The 20070-nt window shown below is 35.2% G+C and overlaps 4 protein-coding genes across 4 annotated transcripts; 1 reads left to right on the top strand and 3 right to left on the bottom strand.

The window, feature by feature from the left end:
• Positions 1 to 8: 8 nt before the first annotated feature.
• On the bottom strand, positions 9 to 2096 carry Efr (ER GDP-fucose transporter). The gene is made up of 6 exons (XM_088047750.1): positions 1985 to 2096; positions 1696 to 1915; positions 1434 to 1650; positions 1242 to 1382; positions 707 to 886; positions 9 to 470 (listed from the first exon to the last, which is right to left on the bottom strand). Exons 2-6 carry the CDS (start codon positions 1776 to 1778, stop codon positions 69 to 71), a joined length of 1023 nt encoding a protein of 340 aa, XP_087903876.1. The 5' UTR covers positions 1779 to 1915; positions 1985 to 2096; the 3' UTR covers positions 9 to 68.
• Positions 2097 to 2169: 73 nt separating this feature from the next.
• shg (DE-cadherin) lies at positions 2170 to 13211 on the bottom strand. Its single transcript, XM_088047225.1, has 14 exons — positions 12881 to 13211; positions 8314 to 8423; positions 7983 to 8261; positions 7571 to 7768; positions 7317 to 7519; positions 6200 to 7268; positions 5993 to 6145; positions 5615 to 5944; positions 5236 to 5568; positions 4986 to 5183; positions 4495 to 4936; positions 4310 to 4449; positions 3914 to 4262; positions 2170 to 3862 (listed from the first exon to the last, which is right to left on the bottom strand). Exons 1-14 carry the CDS (start codon positions 12957 to 12959, stop codon positions 3393 to 3395), a joined length of 4353 nt encoding a protein of 1450 aa, XP_087903351.1. The 5' UTR covers positions 12960 to 13211; the 3' UTR covers positions 2170 to 3392.
• A 719-nt stretch (positions 13212 to 13930) lies between these two features.
• Positions 13931 to 16023, bottom strand: LOC148167397 (transforming acidic coiled-coil-containing protein 3-like). The gene is made up of 6 exons (XM_088047456.1): positions 15871 to 16023; positions 15504 to 15704; positions 15120 to 15454; positions 14944 to 15072; positions 14747 to 14896; positions 13931 to 14700 (listed from the first exon to the last, which is right to left on the bottom strand). The coding sequence occupies exons 2-6, from the start codon at positions 15522 to 15524 to the stop codon at positions 14520 to 14522; spliced, it is 816 nt and encodes a 271-aa protein (XP_087903582.1). The 5' UTR covers positions 15525 to 15704; positions 15871 to 16023; the 3' UTR covers positions 13931 to 14519.
• A 1586-nt stretch (positions 16024 to 17609) lies between these two features.
• Positions 17610 to 19836, top strand: LOC148167396 (uncharacterized). The gene is made up of 4 exons (XM_088047888.1): positions 17610 to 17637; positions 17696 to 17753; positions 17858 to 18126; positions 19180 to 19836. The coding sequence occupies exons 2-4, from the start codon at positions 17720 to 17722 to the stop codon at positions 19834 to 19836; spliced, it is 960 nt and encodes a 319-aa protein (XP_087904014.1). The 5' UTR covers positions 17610 to 17637; positions 17696 to 17719.
• Positions 19837 to 20070: the final 234 nt, after the last annotated feature.

The raw sequence follows: 20070 nt of genomic DNA, 5'->3' as shown, positions 1-20070 counted from the left end.
CAGTGATGTAACTACTCAACTTTAATTAAAAACATTCAACTAATAACAAATCAATACTAATTACGTAGTTAATTACGTTTTTTCTCACTATCTTTCTTTGGTTGAGCTGGAGGTTTCTTCTTAGAGAAAACCTCCGCAAAGAGGAGAGTTCCCATGAACACTAATCCTGTTCCAAACCAGTGATAAATAGTAAACGGGTTTTGGAAATACACAATTGAAAAAATCAGTGACAGGAACTTTCTTAAAGTAATGACCAAAGTCACAGTCAACGATGTACATTCAGTTGTCAGAACATAAACAGAACTTATACATAAGTATTGGGTCGTTATATTTAGGAAAATCCAAAGCCATAGTGTTGGGAGCACGATATTAGCAATGGGAAGTTCATATGGCTCTGAATTTGATGCAATCTGCATGTGTTCCCAGATACTTGGAGAGTAGAGCAGGAAACCAGGCAACGAATACAAATGCTGAAACGAAAAAAGTATAAACACGATAAAATGACAATGAGATTACACATAAGAGACAGTTAATTGTCCAACAGTTATTCAGCACAAATTGTGTAACTAATTATAGTTGGGGTCCCACTTTTTTTCATTAGATAATGATGCAATTAGATAACATTTAGTCATCGGTCACGCACGAAAACTTCCGTATTTGCATTTGCATGAATTTTAATGGTTTCTATGCCCATTTTTTAACTTACAGTGTAATACAAAGCTTCCTCTGGGTGCTTCCCATGGTGTTTATAAATTGATTCTTGATAGATTCCCATACGGGCCGACAATAACAACGCTCCAGTCAACAACGCGATGCCAATGATCCACCAGAAAAAATGATCGTCTGTTTGTTTTGTCTCCACAGGTACTTCACAGTCTGTACAAGTCTAAAACTCAAACTTAGAAAGGGAGTAATACAGGGTGTTTCGAGGTTTTGGCCGCCAAAATTAAAATGTAAATACACACTTTTATAATTGGTTTGTTTACAATAATAACACTAGGAAACAAAATCGCGGTTTTCCCGCAGCCAAATTGGCACTATGCATCGTATTTATCGTGAACGCAAGGAATGTGTGAATTAATTTGCTGTTTACGTTTACCAAAACCAGTTCCCGGTCCTTCTCGAGGGTTATTTCCTACACCACATCACCAATTTGCGGAGATTGAATTTTAAATCGCGAAGATCTGAACGGAAGTTTAGCAGCCAAAACCTCAAATACCCCATATTTCACTTAATTTTACTTTGGTCTTGTTGCCCCCACTGGACATTAACGTGCAGATTATGATCCCCAAGGTGATCATAGCAACTGAAAGGTACTTCTCAAAGGTGTACTTCTTTTTTAAGATGAAAATGCCCATGATCATGTTTGCAATCAAAGAGCCCTGAAATCATTGTGCCATTTTCCTGAACTAAACTGAATTATTTAGACTTACAGCTCTAAAAATCATATGCAAAGGAACTGGAATGTTGAAGTTAAATGCCCAATTGTTGATGACACTCGTCAGGAAAAATAAAACAACTAAAATTAAGTAAGTTTGGGCAGGAATTTTTGGCTGGACTGTCCCAAACTTAGATGTCATGATAAATCCATGTATGGCAATAAATAAGAATTGTGCAAAAGTTATGAGGTGACCACACCCTGGGTCTTGCCTGCAACGTAAGAATTATAAAAGAAAACTTACAAAAAATACTTACTTTATTATGTATTCTAAAAAGACGTTGTTGAGCATACATCCTATTAAAGTAGTCGCAATTGCGTACACCGCTTTCGTATTCATTTTGATCTACACAATTTTACAATTTTTCTCAAAAGAATTAGATAATAACAATCTGCCAAGTCATCCTAGTCACTTTTATTGGTTTATTTGTTTTCAAGTGGATTCTAACGGGCAATTTCAAGGATTTCCCATCGACACTAAAATGATAAGTCACCAAGGTGAATAAGCGATGCTCCATTACAACACATTAATTTTCTTTATCATACCTTTTCAAAATTCCAAGCAATTATTTTGAAGTGATGTTATAAACAATTTTTTGTAAATTCGACCTTTGAAATTGACATTGACAACTGACAGATAGGTGCGCATGCGTACGGACACGTGGGTAATTCGATTAAAATTCCTTATTTACCAACACCGGTACCGAAATTCGATTTGAAATAAAGACGAATTTTCCTAATCAAGCTTTATTTATTTATTTATTACACAGATTTTATTACAAGTGTAAACGGCAGTGAGCAATATTTCTCATAGATATAAAAAATACTTAATAAAACTAAATTTTATCATAAGAATAAAAGCACAAATGTGCCAGTTATTATTCTGGAAAGCATACTTTCAATAAAACTAACTTTTTTAGAATACGTAATAATACTTGATTATTTCTAACAATTTTTGAAAATACTAACAACGACCAAACGAGATCAGTTTTATAACATCTATGCTCTGAATAGAAATATTTATAATCACAAATAAGAAAGGAATGTACTCTGAATTGCATAAAACTTAATACAAAAATTATTCTATGTTACTCTACATAAAAAAATATACATGTGGCACAGATTGGTCAGAACGGCTGTCTAACCAGTCTAGGTTTTACAGATTTAGCTCTCTTATTATAAAAATAAATATTAACAATAGCTAAAGGCTTTGACCTACTGATGGCAATTTTAAATACACTTCAATACGAACTTCAGTCTGAAATAATCAATCAGTTCTTCCAAAAATATTGATCTTTGGTCAAACACAGTAAGTCACTTTCAGCATTGATGTTATTCTGTGCTTCCTTATATCACGGAAGGAGAGACGGAATTCAATTGCAGTCAATTTGTTATTAAGGCACACTTCATAAGAAACAGAACATTTAATTAATCGCCTTCCCAATCAAATAATCAAATTCTTGTGCCTGTGTAACGGAAAATACACTTAAGTATTACATTAAAACTGATTATTCTATTTCACGGATATAAATACATAAAAATATTATTGTCACCCTAGTTTGTTCACGTTTTAACCAATATAAATAGTTTTGTTTGATAAACAAAAAGATAACAGTTCATCACACTAATAAGGCAATAGATAATCCAATGATCTAGAATATAGATTTGTCAACCGTTTTACAATCACCCTGTACTCTAAATACTATATCAAATATAAAAAATAATGGCTCCAACGATTTCGTAATATTAGAAACCGTAATATTAGCCGCCTACTACACATTAAATCACAATATAAAAAACTAAACTACTTCGTTATAATGAAAAAATTTAAGTTCGCGTTTCCAGCTGCCACATAGAAGATAACTGCATTGTTCATACAACAATTTTTTCCTCCAAAATTATTCTTTGGTCACACACAGTTTAAGTACAAATTACCAACAAGTTAAATTAACTTCTAGCACCAGGATTCCTCTCCATTTTGGCTGCCTTCTTCACTAGCATCATCTCCGTACATATCCGCTAGTTTACGGAATCGAGGACCGAAATTTGAAAGATAGTTGAATTTCAAATCACCCTCATCTGTGCAGGAAGCGAGGGATGACAACGATCCCGAACTATTTCCATCTCCTTCGTAAGCATAATAACGCACGTCATCGTAAGGCATAGTGTCTTTATCACAACCACGTTTTTTGTCGTTCAAAAAGCTGCCAATATCAGCAGGGACGTCAGGTGCATGCTTATACAGATTATCTTTCATTGGCGGCTTTTCTTCAGGATTACGCAACACGGACAGATCGAAATTAGTGTCACATTCGCCGCCACCTTCATCTTCGTAATTGATGATGTTTTCTCTTGTATCGTCCATATCTTTTTCGTTAAAGTTGTCTTGTTTTCTCTTGTGAACCACCACCGCGAGTAGAAGGACTAAAACATCACCATTAGAACTTGCAAAGAAAAAAACAACGAGAAACTTACTTAGAAGTATCGCGAGGCACACCAAAATAGCTACCAAGAAGTTCGAATCGATTCCGAAAGTAGCCGCTTGGAATGTACCGTAATTGCAGCTGCCCCCTTGAGCGTTGTATTTATCCGAAGGACTACCGAGGTTGTACAAGTACGAATTGTACGTTAAGTTAGAAATGCAACCCTTGAAACCTTGAGTAGATGGTGGATTTGGCCACACCAATTTAGCCTGTTCTTCGCTGAAAATTCCAGATCTTCCTCCAATTTGCAAGGGTCCATTGATCCTCAACAAACCACTTTTATGCAAGTTCTTCCACCTGAGACAGTCGCTCGGGCATTCATCTACTTCTATTTGAACATCCTAGAGGAGAAGATGAGTCTAAATTGTAAAACAACAGTGAAACTTACCGAAAGCGTGTAGTTGATTTTAATTTTGTGAATAGCACCATCGTTAATTTTCTTAAAGTCTGAAATAACTTCATCAGCACCGTTTCCGTTGTCGATTTTAAGGACGACGTAACCATCCCTTAACTCCAACGATATGAAATCTAAACAAAAGGAGGTCAGCTTGAAAAAATTACATTAAATCTCACCTTTTGACAGATCAGCTTGACGAGAAGTCAACGGTCCCGTGTAAAATATCAAACCATTATCAGCTTGTGGTAGCACATTTAAAGATATCACATTGCTGACACACGAATCAAAAGTGGGGTACATCGCCCAACCATCTCCGAAAAACGAAACACCCAAAATTTCGCAATTGGGGCCCTCGGTTCCTTCGGGACAATTACACCTGTCGTCTTCAATCAGAGTACCGCCGTTGTAACAAACTTTCGTAGGAGGTCTTCGACAGTCGCACACTGCTTCAGCCACCGCTTTCACACCAACGAAAGAGGTTTTATTCGTGTAGACCACCGCAGGCACGTCTTTGATTGATAAAGTGTTTGAACAGGAACTGTTCACAGCGCAGGATTCTTTGTTTAGACATTCGTTGATGCTGATCATTTCAATTTTAACTCCGAGTTTGTTCTCCAGCTGAGAAAGTACCGAGATTATTGTGGGACTTTCATTGTAAATTTCTTACCTCGGCTTGGTTCTCAGTCGCTTTGTTGTTGAGTTTTTCCGGGGCGTAATAAGGCGAGCCATGGGCGGAAAAGCGCACGTCGACAAACGAGCTGTTTGAAGGTGACGTTAACACGGTGAACACATCGACGTTGCCCCTTGAAGTGTTTAAAATTTCTGAAAGATGGCTCTGCAGGGCATCTTTCTTGCTTAAGTGAGTCTGTAATTAAAGTTTATGATAACTCGAGTGGTTCCTGGAGGAAAACACGTACCGCTGGATCTTTTTCGACGAACTTTTCTATGGTGGTTCCTGACAAGCGAATCGAACCGGATTTGACCACTGCTTCTTCAGGTATTTCTGTGACATTGACCGTAACGTCGGCGTGAACTTGGTTAACAGTACCATTTGGTAGTGATTCTTTAACAGTAAACCGTAGTTTGTATTCATTTGCTTCAGTGTCTCTTCTCATTGCAATCATCCCAGCGTCGTGTAGCTCGAAATAAGGGTTTACATCCTCTAATTGGAATACTTTGTCGGGTAAATCCCAATCGTCGGGATCATCAACGTAGACTCTACCGATTTCGATGGTATCGACTTTGAAACCCTAGAGACAACAAATTAGGTGTGATTTTGAAAAAAATCTTACGTACCTTGTATAAATAGACGAAGATCTCGCTACTACCGTCTTTGGCAGCGTTGTCGTTTCTATCACCAATGATTACTCTTAAGATACTGACACCGGATTGAGGGGGTTTCCCACTATCTGTGATCCTAATCGGAACATCATAAAACTTCTTTTGTTCTCTATCGAATTCTATGAGAGCGTGTAGAATATCTCCCTCAATTCGGAACTTGTCCATCATGTCTACTTCAGCGATTTCGAATTTAAAAGGAGGACCATTGGTGGGTCCGTCGTTATCTGTAGCGTTTAGTTGAAGAACTGCACCAGGGGATTGATTTTCGTACCAAACAATCTCAGTCTAAATCAAAGAGTCAGATTTGGATCTACATTAAATGAGATAACTTACGATATTTAAAACCGGGGCGTTATCATTGATATCTTCCAATATGATGTCAATTTCAGTAAGTGTGGAATGAGAGTTTGGTCCTCCATTGCTGTCAATAGCTTGAATGAAACCTTGCGGAGTAGGAAAACCTTTAGGAGGATCCCGATCTAGCGGCTAAAAATAAATAAACCAATAAATAAAATGTCAAACCGAATAAACTAGTCTTACTTTTTTTAATCTTACGCAACCACTCTTGTCTACGGAAAGAAAATTGTAGTTCTCATTCACTGAATAAATGATTTGTTGATCAGCTGTTCTGTCTTTTATATCAGGATCGTAAGCAGTCAAAGTTATGATACATCCATCAGGTATAGTTTCTTCTAGGCAATGAACTTCTTTGTCGTATGGCTCAAAAACCGGCAATTCGTCGTTTTCATTAAGAATATTAATCTGTACTTTCGCTTCATCGGTGTACACTCCGTCAAAAACTCTCACAGTTAAATTGTAATTTTCAATTTTTTCAAAGTCTAATCTCGTTTTAACTCTTATCCTCCCTGTAGGTTCCTCAATGTAAAAAGCATCGTCCACATTTCCTTCGATAATACTGTATTTTAGTTGAGAGGCTGTGTCTTCATCCACTGCACGAACTTCAATAACATCTTTACGTGGGTCAATGCTTTCGGAAATATTGTTAGCTATGTATAAAGATTTCGTAAATTTCGGTTTGTTGTCATTTTGATCTTCAATGCTAATTTGGAAAGTTTGATTAGCAGAGTTGGGTGTACTTCTATCCCGAAAAAGTGCACTTGGAGCAGAATCGTGCGCTTGGACAGTAACGTGATAAACTTTTTCTTTCTCTCGATCAAATTCAACTTTAGCAGTGATCAAACCACTAACTGAGTCTATTTCAAAGACGTCTTGATACGTAAGCAACTCGTACTTTACTAGATTGTTGGGAGAAGTTCCGTCTTTATCAATTGCTCGCACCGTCATCGCTTGAGCCCCAATTTCGTTATTTTCCACAACACTCCCTTTCAACAACTCGATGAATGTTGGAATTTCATCGTTGACATCTTCAACTTTAACTACGATAATCACAGAAGCGTACAAAGAGTCTTTATTTTGAGCACGAACTGTCAATTGGTACTCCGTCACTGTTTCGTAATCTAAAGCTCGAGCTAATTTAATATGTGCTCTAGTACCATCAAGACTCAGTATAAAAGTTTGATCTTTGTTGGATTGTGTTGTTTTTCCTTTTACCAGCTCGAAAGCAACATCCTTGTCTTTAATATTCGAACTAAAAACCAAAAATTAACCAAACTCACCTATTAGTCGCTTAACTTACTCTGCTTCAACTGTAACAAGATATCTCTCGTAATCGAAATCGTTTTCTTTCAATGTAATAGTTCGACTTCCTTCATCGACTGTTATAATCGGTGCCTTTTTGTCGGAATCTACTACAGTGAAAGACACCTCAGCGGTTGCAGCTCTTGGAGTCTCGCCGTTGTCTTGAATTGTAACTGATCCTTGATACTTATACCCGCGTTTCTGAAAATGTAATTTGTAGTGACAAAACCAAAGTAAGAGTCAAAAACAAACCCCAGTTAATTTTTGTTTTAGATAGATAACTCCAGTGTCAGATTCAATTCGAAAGAAGTCTTCTAAACTGTTTGTTTGAGAATTGCCAGTCAAAGTGTATGTCAATCTGGCGTTCTCGCCATCGTCGTAATCATACGCGAAGACTCGCAGAACTTCGCTGTTTTCACCTTGATCCTCAGACACCCCAGTGGAATAGTCCTAAAGATAATAAATATATTAATATGTTCCCGCATTTTTTTTAAACCCTTGCAAAATTTACCTCAATCAGTAATCAGATAAATTATTGACATGTTACTGATAACTTAAAAAAACGGTTACATTATCTAATCTTGTAGGTTTAGCGCAATATTTACTTAGAGATATCTCTTACTACTTAGAAAATTTGATGTTGAGCCAAAAATTGCCAACTTACCTGCTGATCGAAAATTGGAGTGTTGTCATTTATGTCGGTAACCGTCACTTTGAAAGTGCAGATATCCGCCAATTTAGGTTCACCATCATCTTCCGTTCGAACTGTCACGTAAAGTTCTTTCTGTCTGGTTGGCTCGTCTCGGTCAAAAGGCATATTTGTCGAGATGACTCCAGTAACATTGTCAATTACAAAATAAACACGTGTACCAGGAGGCTCTACAATTCCATAAGTGATTCTTCCACCTGGTTTACTTGGGTCATCAGGATCTACAGCTTGAACCTAGAAAGTACAAGCTACAGTTGCGGCAAACTCAAAACTTTCTGTTAGTTACTTGTATAACACGAGTGCCCGCTGGTTGTTCTTCTTCCACTGATGGGTTGTACTGGGCACATTTATCGAACATTGGCTTACGGTTCTGTTGGTAGGCGCTGATTGCATTGTCTGTAAGAAAATCGTTTAAATTAAAAAAGGTTCGTCTTTGTGTCTAGAAAAGACTTCCTGGTAAACTGATAAGTAATCAACCTTGGTAATATCAGTTTTCAGAAGTTGTTGTGCTGCAGTGTAACCGGAATTTATTGAAACCTTCAATGCAACGCAATTAAATATATCGATTTTATTCAGAAATAGAACAAAGCCGCTCTATCTTGATCCCCTATTTTTTTTTATTTTTAGAAAATGATTCGTTCGCTTCCATTTAGAAGTCCTCGGAAATTATTACAAATAACCAACGCTAGTGAACAAGATTCTTCAAAATACACTTAGCAAATGGAAAAATTATCTGCGTGTCTATCATTAGCTTGCAGAAAAAATGTAAAATATCGTAAAATTCCTAGCTTGGCATCTTTAAATAAATACACTACTATTAGATGCGCTGAATTTAATTCACGTAGATAACATCTCTGAATTAATGAAATTGAGTCGGGATCTTCTCACGCACAAACTTTCCTCAATTGTACCGCCTGACTTTATTTTGAGGGAAAGAAAATTGGTTCTGTTGGGATATAAAAGTGACATTAAAATTAGTTGAAGAGCGAGTGAAAAATTATGAATATAATCCTTTGTTAAGCAATAGGTGGGTTCTTTAACCTAATTGGCTTTTTATCGCACGTGAACAATGTCCGTACTGTAAAAAATCTAGTTCAAGACAGTAGTCAAAGAAGTGGTATTCTAAAAAATATTCACGACAAGAGAGAGTTACATAACGCCCCTTCCTGTCACGGAATTAATAAAATATGTAATTCAAATCTACGCTAGTTTTTAGGTTCATTATCATCAGGAAACCAATACAAGACAACCGACATTAATTTTCTTCTATTTGTCCCTAGTTAACGTAATTGCTTGCTCGTTGCTTGCCCTATTAATCTACTAATCTTGTCATAATCAGACAAAAACGAAGCACGAGAGAAAAATTAACAAAAGCACCAATGTACAAATCGCTGTCTTATAATGTTGTAATCCCATTTTCACGAAAGTTCGTTAAACTTCATTTACGAGCAGCACGATGTAAACAAAATTTGTTAGTTTAATTAAAATAACCGTAGCGAAACGTGTAGTAACTGACCACATGTGTCCTTCAAAGTTTGGATCTTTACCTTTAAGATACTGAACCCTTCCGGTTATTTTATAGTCATGGGAGAGAATGGTACACGTTTGTTATTTAATGACTCATCGATAACGTTCGCTTGTAGCTTGTATTCATATGTTGCAGCTTTATTATTGGTTTAATACCTGTTTTATTCTGCAATTCGGTGCGAAACTAGACATTCACTCGCGACGGTTAAAGGCAGAGGGCAAACGAGCGAAAAATCACGAGTTGGAATTCAGAAAAAGAAGTTGAAAAGTCGACATCGCTAGATTTCTAAATGTAAATTCTGTAGTGACGAAACAGCGAATTTTACAACGACGACAACAGCCCTCTTCTTTTGATGTGATTTCTAATTTCTGAGATGCGTTATACAGGGGGTCTCCCACAACGCTCGCACGTCCTCTTCATGAGAAATCTCCATTAAAATCTGAGATGACTTTTGTATCGTAAATTTGTTCCCAAATTTGCGACGTGTAAAACGGCTCTAATACACACAAATGCGTTGTGCTTGATCAACTTAAAATGTTTGTGACTTCAATACTACAGGTGTTTCGTAAATAGACAGCAATCCATAAACTACTATGTTATAACTTTTTGGTTTATAAAACTGTTTTATATTCTCGTTGTTTCCTTTCTTCGGCAAAATTTTACAAATTTTACTTCAGATTTGCCATAGACTATTATTTGTTTAGCAAAGTAACTTGATACATTTATTTTCTAGTTTTTTTTAACGCATTTCATTGGTCATCTTCGGGAAGGCTATAATTTCTAAACGAAATGCTTTAGGACAAAAAAAACCTTCACAAGTCCAAAGACCTACCAGTGCACAGATTGTAATCAATTTGTGAAACAGCCTGTATAAATGCCTAAACATTGTGCGATACATTAATCATCTCAGATTTTGATGGAGAAATTCCCAGTACAGTAAACTCTCGATAATTTGAAGTTTTTTCCCGATCCCCTTGATTTCTTTCGATAAATTAAAAAATTTCAATGTATTTTAGTCCCCTCATTAAAATCGAGAATTTTTTGCCCGTCAAGACTCTATAAATTGAATTTTTCCCCTCTAAACTCTCGTTAATTTGAAGTCCTTCGCGTAGGCGAACAAGAAAAACAGAAAACTTCAAAACATTCTTAAAAATTCCATTGATGGTTTAAAATCAGATTTTACATTTTTTGACTCTTTTAATGAACGTGGTACTATAAATCTGTTTCACCGGAAAAATTCATAGCTTACAAAACATTAGTTTTACAATATTTCTTCAAAGTGAAGTTAGTGGATTTTACGCTCTCTTCTCTGGCTATTGTCTGTTTGCCTTTAAACTCTCGTTTATTTAATTTTTTTTCTCTCGATTATTTGAATGACACTATATTTTAAACTTTCCATAATTTGAACTTGTTGCCAGGTCCCTTGAATTTCAAATTATCGAGAGTCTACTGTAAAAGGAAGTGCGAGTGTTCTAGGACACTCTGTATATTATGAACCAAAGTGATTTCTTTCAAAACGCACGAAAATGTATTTTGATGTGGTTCACTTTACTTGAGAAACTCATGAATGACACATGAAACAGAGTTATCGGCAGACTGAGCATTAAATTATTTAAATATTGAGTCATGTTTGACTCCGCATTTTCCCAGTGTTCTGGGAAAAGTTCTCTAAAGTCATAAGAAAATAAAAGGTAAAAAAGGCCGTTCTGTTATCGTTAGATATTAACAAGTTAAAAACGGTGCACACAAATCTAGCAAAATCACAAAAAGACTAAAAATTAATTAGCGACCGGCAACATTAATTAAATTTTGTAACCCGCGCATTGTTCTTCTCCGATGAGACTTCTTGTTTACAGTGTTAGTTACCTACTTCAGCAACCAGGACAAGATGACGAAACAGTAAAAGATGCTACGTTTAAATCAGAGCAGATAAATGTAAGTAACGGCTCTGTTGACAATGTTAAAATAGAGACTCTTTTGCATTCCAAAGATTTTTCTTTTATTCATGAGGATGTTATAAGAGATGAATCACATCTTCAAATTAAGGATGTTGTCATTCACAGTCGTTACTCCACTGTGTCGGAAACCTCAGGAAACACTTCCAAAGACCGTTTACCTTAAAATGTTGAATAAAGTGAAACGGTTATTGAGCAATAAAAATGTTATTCCATAGTAAATTTCAATGCGAATAACCGGCTTTTTACGAAATGCATGCTTCTAATAAAAACTTCCACATTTTCTCCGAGGAATAAGTTCGCATATGGTTTGTGTCCAGTACCGTTTCTGTTATCTTCAGTTATAATAACATTGGAAAAATCGCTGATTAGTCACAATTAGCATAGCTGAAGAATTTGTAACAAGGTGACTTTGTGTTGTTATCGTGAATGTTTCACCGGCTGAGTTATCAAGAATGTTTAAAACGCTCACGAAGAAAAAATTCTGCAACCCTTTTATTGTTAACATGAATCTGCGACCTAAAAAGTTAGCATGCAACCATATCGACTTTTACCAGGTACGTCGGCGGTTTTTGGCCTTCGCAAGGTCGTTACCAGAAGAACAAAGAAGGGTTTTAACTACGTAAAATAAGCGTTTCGTTGCCTAGTCACGAAAAACCTGACAATTGTTGCTGTATTTATACACAACATAATGACAATGACTTAATAGCGTAATTGCAATAAAAAGCGGATGGTGTAACTTGTACACCCTTTGTCGTCGTTTTAAGTGAGGGGTGACCTTTTAAACGTGTCAAGTGTTTAAAAAACATCCCCAAGTGATTTATTACTTGAAGGTGGGAGCCGGTCATGTACCACTAAACAGAGTACTATTTCATTGGTTCAACTGTATATTTACACGCCAGGTACACCGAATATATTTTACTACAATTTTTCTACTTCCTCTGTAATAAGTGGAGGCGGCAACCGGAAAATAGGTACTACGGTTGAGGAAAAGTTGACTCAAATCTATAGTTTTGAAATTCTTATTATCATTAGAGTCAACATTAACACGAAATGAGTCACCAATGCTGCGTTTGATCAATGTGACGACATTGGGATTTTTATCAAAAATATGAGATCATTCAACGCGAATTGATAAGATTGATAATGATAGCAGGTACCACCCAATGTACCGGACATACCAAAAGATTTCTAAAGGGTGACTAAGAAGTGGGCGTTTCTTCGGATTGATGAATCAATTGATTTGGATTGTTAAGAATGTATATCTAAACTTCTATTATTGAGGGTCATCTCGGATAAGGGCAACAAGTTGTATTCAACAGATTGCAGGAGATTAAGGCGTGACAAAGATGAAGTTTGTTTACACGTACCACTGTAAGGTAAAGACTCCTCTTGAGCTCTTGCTATACATAATAAATGAAGGCAGAAATATAACAGTAGGTAGCCCATTGCGACGATAGTAACGCTTTATGTTTTAGATTTCTGAACATTCGACGCCGGTTGTTCCTGCGCTATTTGATAAATCACAGTTCACTTCTGATAATACTGCACTCGCACTTCACTCATTATTCTATTTTCCTTTCGTTTCAGTCATTTAAACACATTTTGTAACGAAAATTCACACACAACAACTAACAAACTGGAATGCAATGAGCAACTGAGTGGCAACTCCCGTCGCGCACGCGCTTTAACCACCTTTATGAATCACAACAGTTCGTCATTTAATCAAATTTTAAATTTCTATAACAAGATGGAGGAGGAACGGATTTAAACATAGCAAACCAGACTTATTACTCACTCCAATTCAAATGTTAACGGTTATTGTTAAAAATGACACTTTTGTTTATTAGATTCGTTTTATTTTAAACAAAAACATAATAACGTTAAAAGTTACTAGCTTCGAAAAGAAAAACTGTTTTATCTACAGTGTTTCATACGTTATTATAACGAATAAAACGTTGTTAAAATCTAATTTGTTTATTATATTTACTGGGGATTACATTTTAAAAAAATTCTAAAGTGATAAAAAGAACAATGAACTGAGATTTGAACCTTCAAGTTGGCGACATTGAGTTTGAGATGGCGCCGCGCAAATTTGTTATTCAAACATTTATTCTCAATTTTTGTGTACGTTATCAAATATATCAGTAATTAAAAGCAAGCTGTTATGTATATATTACTGATAAGATTAGACTACTGTACAATTATTACCCAATTTAAACGACGCGTCCTATAATGAAGATCAAAATAAATCATTACGTTCGAAATCAATAACAATGCATTTAATCGATATAAAAATCTCTAGTTTTATCTTTTTCATCGAAATGACGTTAAAATTGTTCTATTGTTATTTTTATAATCATTTCTATAAATATCAAAAGAGGGCAAAATGTTCTGATTTTCGGTAAATTGAGAAGAAATTTTCCGTAAAATATATTTATTTACATGATTAAAAAATTAAATATATAAATACTGAATGTTAACATTATCAAAGAGAATCTATAAATAGATATTTACGCTTACAGAGATGATAAACAGTGGCAACGCTACCAGCAAGTATTAAATATTTCCAATAAACATACAACACAAAAAGACCTGTTATCTATTGTCTACAAGAAGTGGACTCCTAATTCAAATGATTTCATTACTTTAGTCAGTGGAATGTTATAAGAGCAATACAAAGGCCATTATAATATTGATAAAGTACGGGAGCGGGTTCGATTTTCATTTCGAATTTTGATTATTGCTCAAAAAAATACAATTCCAGATCATTATGTCTATTTTAAAAAAGCTGTGCTTACAACATTAGAAATAAAACTTTCAAAGTATTGATCTAACAATTAACCATAATTTATACAAATATTAAACATTAGTGGAAATAACGTATTTATCGGTTTATTATTTTAAGTAATTACATTCAAATTCATGGTGAAAAAATAATCACAGGTTAATAATAACTTGAAATTTTCACAACTTAAAAAAAGTAATAAATTAATAACAAAAAGTGACTTATATTTTTTTTCCTGTAACTTCATCACATAATGCTGCTAATTCAGCACACTCCTTGCATTTTTGTTCCAACGAGGTTTCTAACGCCGCAATTTTGATTTCCAACCTCTTGATGATGGCGTTCTGTTTAAGTTCATGGGTCTCTATTTGAGTCTTATAAGCAGTGTTCTCTTTATTTGCTCTGAAATTCAAAACTGAGTATTAAGTTACTTGAAAAAGCGACATACTTTTCTATTTGTTTAGAAGCATGAGCTTTTAAAGATTCATATCTTTGGGCTTCCATTTCAAGTTTTTTTTCCATTGCTTCTATGTTATCTTTGAAGATTTCTTCATTAGCTTTAAAGCCTTCAATAACCGCTTTTGCGCGTTCGTATTTCCTACAACATTTTATTGGCGTTATTATAAAAATAGGGTACAAACTCACTGAATAACGTCATGGAATGCCATTTCTAATGTTGCTAAATTTCCTTTTACAGTTTCATGAAGATCATTCAGTTTTTTATACTCAGATGCATGATTGGCTATGGTTCTTTCATATTCTTCAAGCATTTGGCTGGAAAAAACTGAATTAAAGTTGTTTTGGTAACTCTTTTTACATACTTCATCTTCTGATCCTTCTCTGCCCTATTATACAGTTCATTTATAGCTTTACTTGCTTTTTCTTCAGCTACTTTGACAGCCTCCTGCAGTTCTGTGGAGGAACTATTTTCTATAATCTTCGAAGTTTCTTTAAGTTGATCTTTGAGTTCCTTATTCTCAGATTTTAAAGCTTGAGTTTGTTTCAGAAGATCTGCTTGAGATTTTATTATAACTTCTTCTTTTTGCCGGACTTTTAGCTCTAAACTAGCTATAGTTTGCTGAGATGCATTTAATTGAAGTTTTAGATCTGATATTTCTTGCTGCTGAGACATCTTCTCACCTGAGTCCGCTATAATCTATAAAAACACAATTTATTAAGAAGACATAACTGATTTTTTGACCTACATGGTTCTCTTGTGTTGCCATTTTGCTTGAGGAAAAATATCACATGGGGGCCTGGTACCACAATATCAGAGAGACTTGTTCTTAGAAAAACTTAATTTTGGACGTCAGTTGTGTTGTATTTCATTCATTATCTTCTAACTTGGACGTTACAACGACCATAAAAGTTTCACCGGGGACGACTTTTAGGTTTTTTGCTAAGAACTGAAAATGACAACTTTTACAACAACTCCCAGTAACAAGAAATGATGATTTAAGAATATCCGTGCGACAAAAACTGTTAAATTCTTCTATTTACTCAATTCATGAATGAATATTAAGGTCATGATGTGTTTTTCAGGGAAGTTTATTTCAAAAAAAATCGACTTACGTAAAATTCAGTGTTCTTCTGGTGTTTTACCAATTAATTAAAACATGTGCTTGTATTATTGGGCGTTAAAATAGCTGCATTAATCCTGCAACTACTTCTACACAAAATGACATTTTAGACAACGGATGTAAATGACAAATGACAGTTCGTGGAAAAGCGCCCGACTGCAGCGACGTTAGTGACTAACAACAAACTAATGTATTACTGGTTGTCTAACACACAATTATTTGATAGCTGGTGATAAAAGAAACCAAAATAATTCGAAATATTTTTAAATATCAAATTGTGCAATGTTAGACAAATTATAAAAAAATTAATAAAATATATTGGACTAATATAAACAATTTACAAATTCAACATTTCAAATTAATCAAAATAAAAATACTTTTTATTTTAGTTTTTATTTCATTTTGAATGACTCACTCAGTATTTGAACAACTGTAGTATTTCAAAACGGTGTATTGCGGCTTGTTCAAGTCTACTAAAAAATTGAAATTTAAGTTATTATTACATAAATTATGTTTCTCGCTAATCATTTGTGAAAGATATTTCATTTAAAAAGTTTCTGTATCACTAATGAAGAAAAAAAACTATTTAGGAATTTCGAATAACAATTCTAGACAGTCTTGGGAGTAAACTGCTTAAACGCAATGATCTTGTATCTTGTACCTTTCGAGGAAAAAGGTCAATACAATCACGAGCTTTATTGTTTTTGTTCAGCCAGTTTATTGTGCTAAACAATCGAAGTTAAAATGCAGTTTCATTTCTTAGTTAGAGAATCATTTAGTAATGCTACCACATTGTAGGGACTGCGAAAATCGTTTTTTTCTGACTCATTTTGTCCGATGCGTCATTCTTTATATGCACATAGTTTTCTTGAAGATAAATTATTGAGCAAAAGGTGGAGCTCGTAAAAATAACAGAATTGCTTTTTAAATTGAAGCAGACAGTTTTTGGAAACCATCAATTTTTACTGGGTATGAGTAACAGGGCAACAAAGTCTCACTTTAATGAAAAATAAATTAGCCTCCAACTTTCCGATCAAAAAGACTAAAAATATAAGTGAAATTTGCACCAATTTCTTAATAAAATATCTTTCAAAATTAAGCAATATTGTCAAAAGTGATTGTTCATAAGAATGTATTTTTTGCTAACGGTCACTTACTTTCAGTGGAACAGTTATTTAGCGTAAAGTGATATTGCCAATCCAATCAACTATAAACAAAGATAATTTTATTTGTGATTAAGATAATAGTTTTTGCATAAATTTAATTATGCGTCTTATGGAACTGATAAGGTTGGGCATGATCTGGTTTTTAGAGCGTACGCAATATTTTGGTAAAAAAATTCTTGCACATACCGTCGGAAATTTTTGCTGCGTCTGGTTAGTTAGATAATAGTCTCCAAAATACCATTTGACAATGCTGTTTAATAAAGAGAAATCTAACAAAGCCAGAAGAATTGACCGTATCGTACACCATAATAAGTTAGCAACCTAAAAACCAAAGCAACTAAAATAAATCAATTCGTTTCTTGAATGGTTTTATTTCGCGGTTACTACTTCCTAAAAAAAGATTAGTAAAATACATATTTTAATTGTGTTTGATACAGTTTTCTCTGTTTTTTGTTACTCTCCTTATTTCACCTGTTTTGCTTTGTCTGCAGCCCCCTACTCTGACGTCTAGAGGGTTTTCTATAAATTTAGGAATAACCATTCACAAATGACAGTTTGCCAATAATCACAAATCGGATGTTTTAATTCTTTTGGTAGGCGAATTTTGTGAGACTGTGATTTTAGTGATGTGACCTTTGGAGTATTTTTCAGGATTTGTTCAGTGCTGCAGTCAGGATGCTGCTTCTTCTCATTACCTTAACATTAACAAGTAAGTCCTCAAGTTTAACATACAAGTTCTCAGGAAGGGATATTATTGACATTTTGACCCTTCCATGGTAACAACTTTACACAAATTTTCGTATTTTTGTTTAGTATCTGGTTCCTTTGGCCAAGAGTATGAAGAGATAGAATTGTATAACAATTACGATGAATATGCAGCATTAACTGATGCAGCTGGAGGCCAAGGGGTTGTTGGAAATGGCAAAGGTCAACAAAAATTGGGATTTAGCGCCGGCAGCGGATTGAGGAGTATTGCAGAGGGATCTTTTAACTCAGCTAATGACGCTGTCAATAACCAGGATGCAGCAGGACACCAAGCTGCATTTGTTGCCAAAAACACTTTGGCACAAGCTGCAGCTGGCGTAAGTCTCAGCTTTTAAAATAATCTTTTACGTCTAAACAGCGCAATTAGGTACTGATTTAAACGGATTGTTCCGCGACCACTAAAATAAAAAAACTATTATCCAAGAGCTCTCTCCAATTTTAAGTAATCGAAACGTAATGTTACTTAAATCATGTTTTTGTGTATTCAAATTTCTTGTTTCGCTTGATTTGACTTTAATAGTCACAAAGAAAGCTGTTAAAGAACTGCTTCAACACTTTTACTTAAATTGGATTGTTACAGCTTAACAAAAGAAGAGTGTTGATAATGCAAATTAATATTTTTTGTTACAAGTTACATTCGTGACGAAATTTTATTTGTGATTTTAGTAAGAGCTTCATTATACTTTCGTAGTTTCAGGTGTACACATGTTTGAGAAATTAAAATATGTCCTTGATTTGACGAAAAGAATTGACTAACTAGAGTCTCTTCTGCAAAATTATGTAATAAAGTTATTGTGAAAATTCAAATGCCAAAGCTACACATCAAATTATTTTGTTTTTCTTAAATGGAAGCAGTCAGGGTCAGCACTATTATAAAAATTAGAAAATTGTAGCAACTCCCAAAGTGAATGGTTTCCATTCTAACTTGGTGCATTTGTTTATCTGGAGCAACATCCTCGGAAATTTTTCTCATGCGCGATGCTTTAACGACCTTGCAGGATTCAATGCGAAGATCGCAAATCGATTTGACATTGTGCACTTAACAAGCTTTCATTTTTAGTAGCAAACATTTCAATTTAATTTCTTCATTTTTCCCTTTAATTATTCTTATCTTTAGTTCCATCGGGTTTCCTCAGAATTTATGTAAATCAGTGGTGATTACTTAACATTTTTCAAGAGTAAATTTAGAATTAAATTAGAATTAAAATTCTTTGTAAACGAAGACAATAATTTTCAGTGTTGAACCACTAAACTTTCACTTCACTTAGTGGTTCCTCAAAATGTAGTGACCACATAAATTCGATGTAATTGGTACCAACCTAAACAGGTTCCTTTCCTCTTTTCACAATGACGTCTGTTCCTGTTTTTAGGCCTCGGCAACAGCCCAAGCCGCTTTGGCCGGTAAGCAAATTCTTCTGCAAGGTTTAGAGCAGCAACTTCGTGATGCTCAAACCGCTCTAATGGGAGAAAAACAACAACTAATGCAAGCTCAACGTTCAGCAGATGCAACAATGCGAGCAGCTCAAGAAGCCCGCGCTCATGTTAACGTCCTCACCAATACCCTAAACGCTGCTCAAACTAACGCTGACCATATGACCCAAGCAGCTTCGGAAGCGGCTGGTGAATTGGCCGCTCAACAGTCCATGGTGGGGTCGGCAAAACAACGAGTTGATCAATTGTCTAAACAACTGGCATCAGTTCGTATCGATTTCGACGCTACCAGAGCTGCGGCCCAGAAAGCACAAGCTGCTGCTCAAGCCGCCGCTGCTAATGCTGCAGCGGCGGCAGCAGCCGCTGCTGCTGATCTTGCAAAATCGGCTTCTCCCGCGCCACCTCCAATACCGACTGGGGGGAAAGGGAGTAATGGCGGGGGCGCTGGAAAAGGGGGTTCTGCTGGTAAAGGGAGCTCTGGGGGTGGAAAAGGAGCAGGGGGGGCAGGTGCAGCAGGGAAGTATATTCAAGGGATTGAAGGCAATGTGGCATATGTTGAGGACAATTTTTATAACCCCTTTCAGTACCGCAAGTAAGGGAGTGAATGGTTAAATTTTTTACCTTTACTCAAACATTTTTTTATAAGTATTATATTTATTCAGGATGTTTTACACCAATAAACATTTTTATTTTATTGTTTGTCTTCTTTAGGAAATGAAGCAAGAATTATTAGCATCTTAATAAAATAGAATGACGATTTAATAAATTATTGCTTAATGCAAGGTAATGTTTTTCTTTATAGTTTACGCTACACTAAAAGAGAGAGTTAA

This window comes from Gnatocerus cornutus, chromosome 10 (genome assembly GCF_029298725.1).
Source record: "Gnatocerus cornutus isolate USDA-ARS CGAHR chromosome 10, icGnaCorn1.1, whole genome shotgun sequence".
Lineage (NCBI taxonomy): Eukaryota > Metazoa > Arthropoda > Insecta > Coleoptera > Tenebrionidae > Gnatocerus > Gnatocerus cornutus.
The sequence above is the reverse complement of the archived record's forward strand: the minus strand, read 5'-3'. Positions and strand labels throughout refer to the sequence as shown.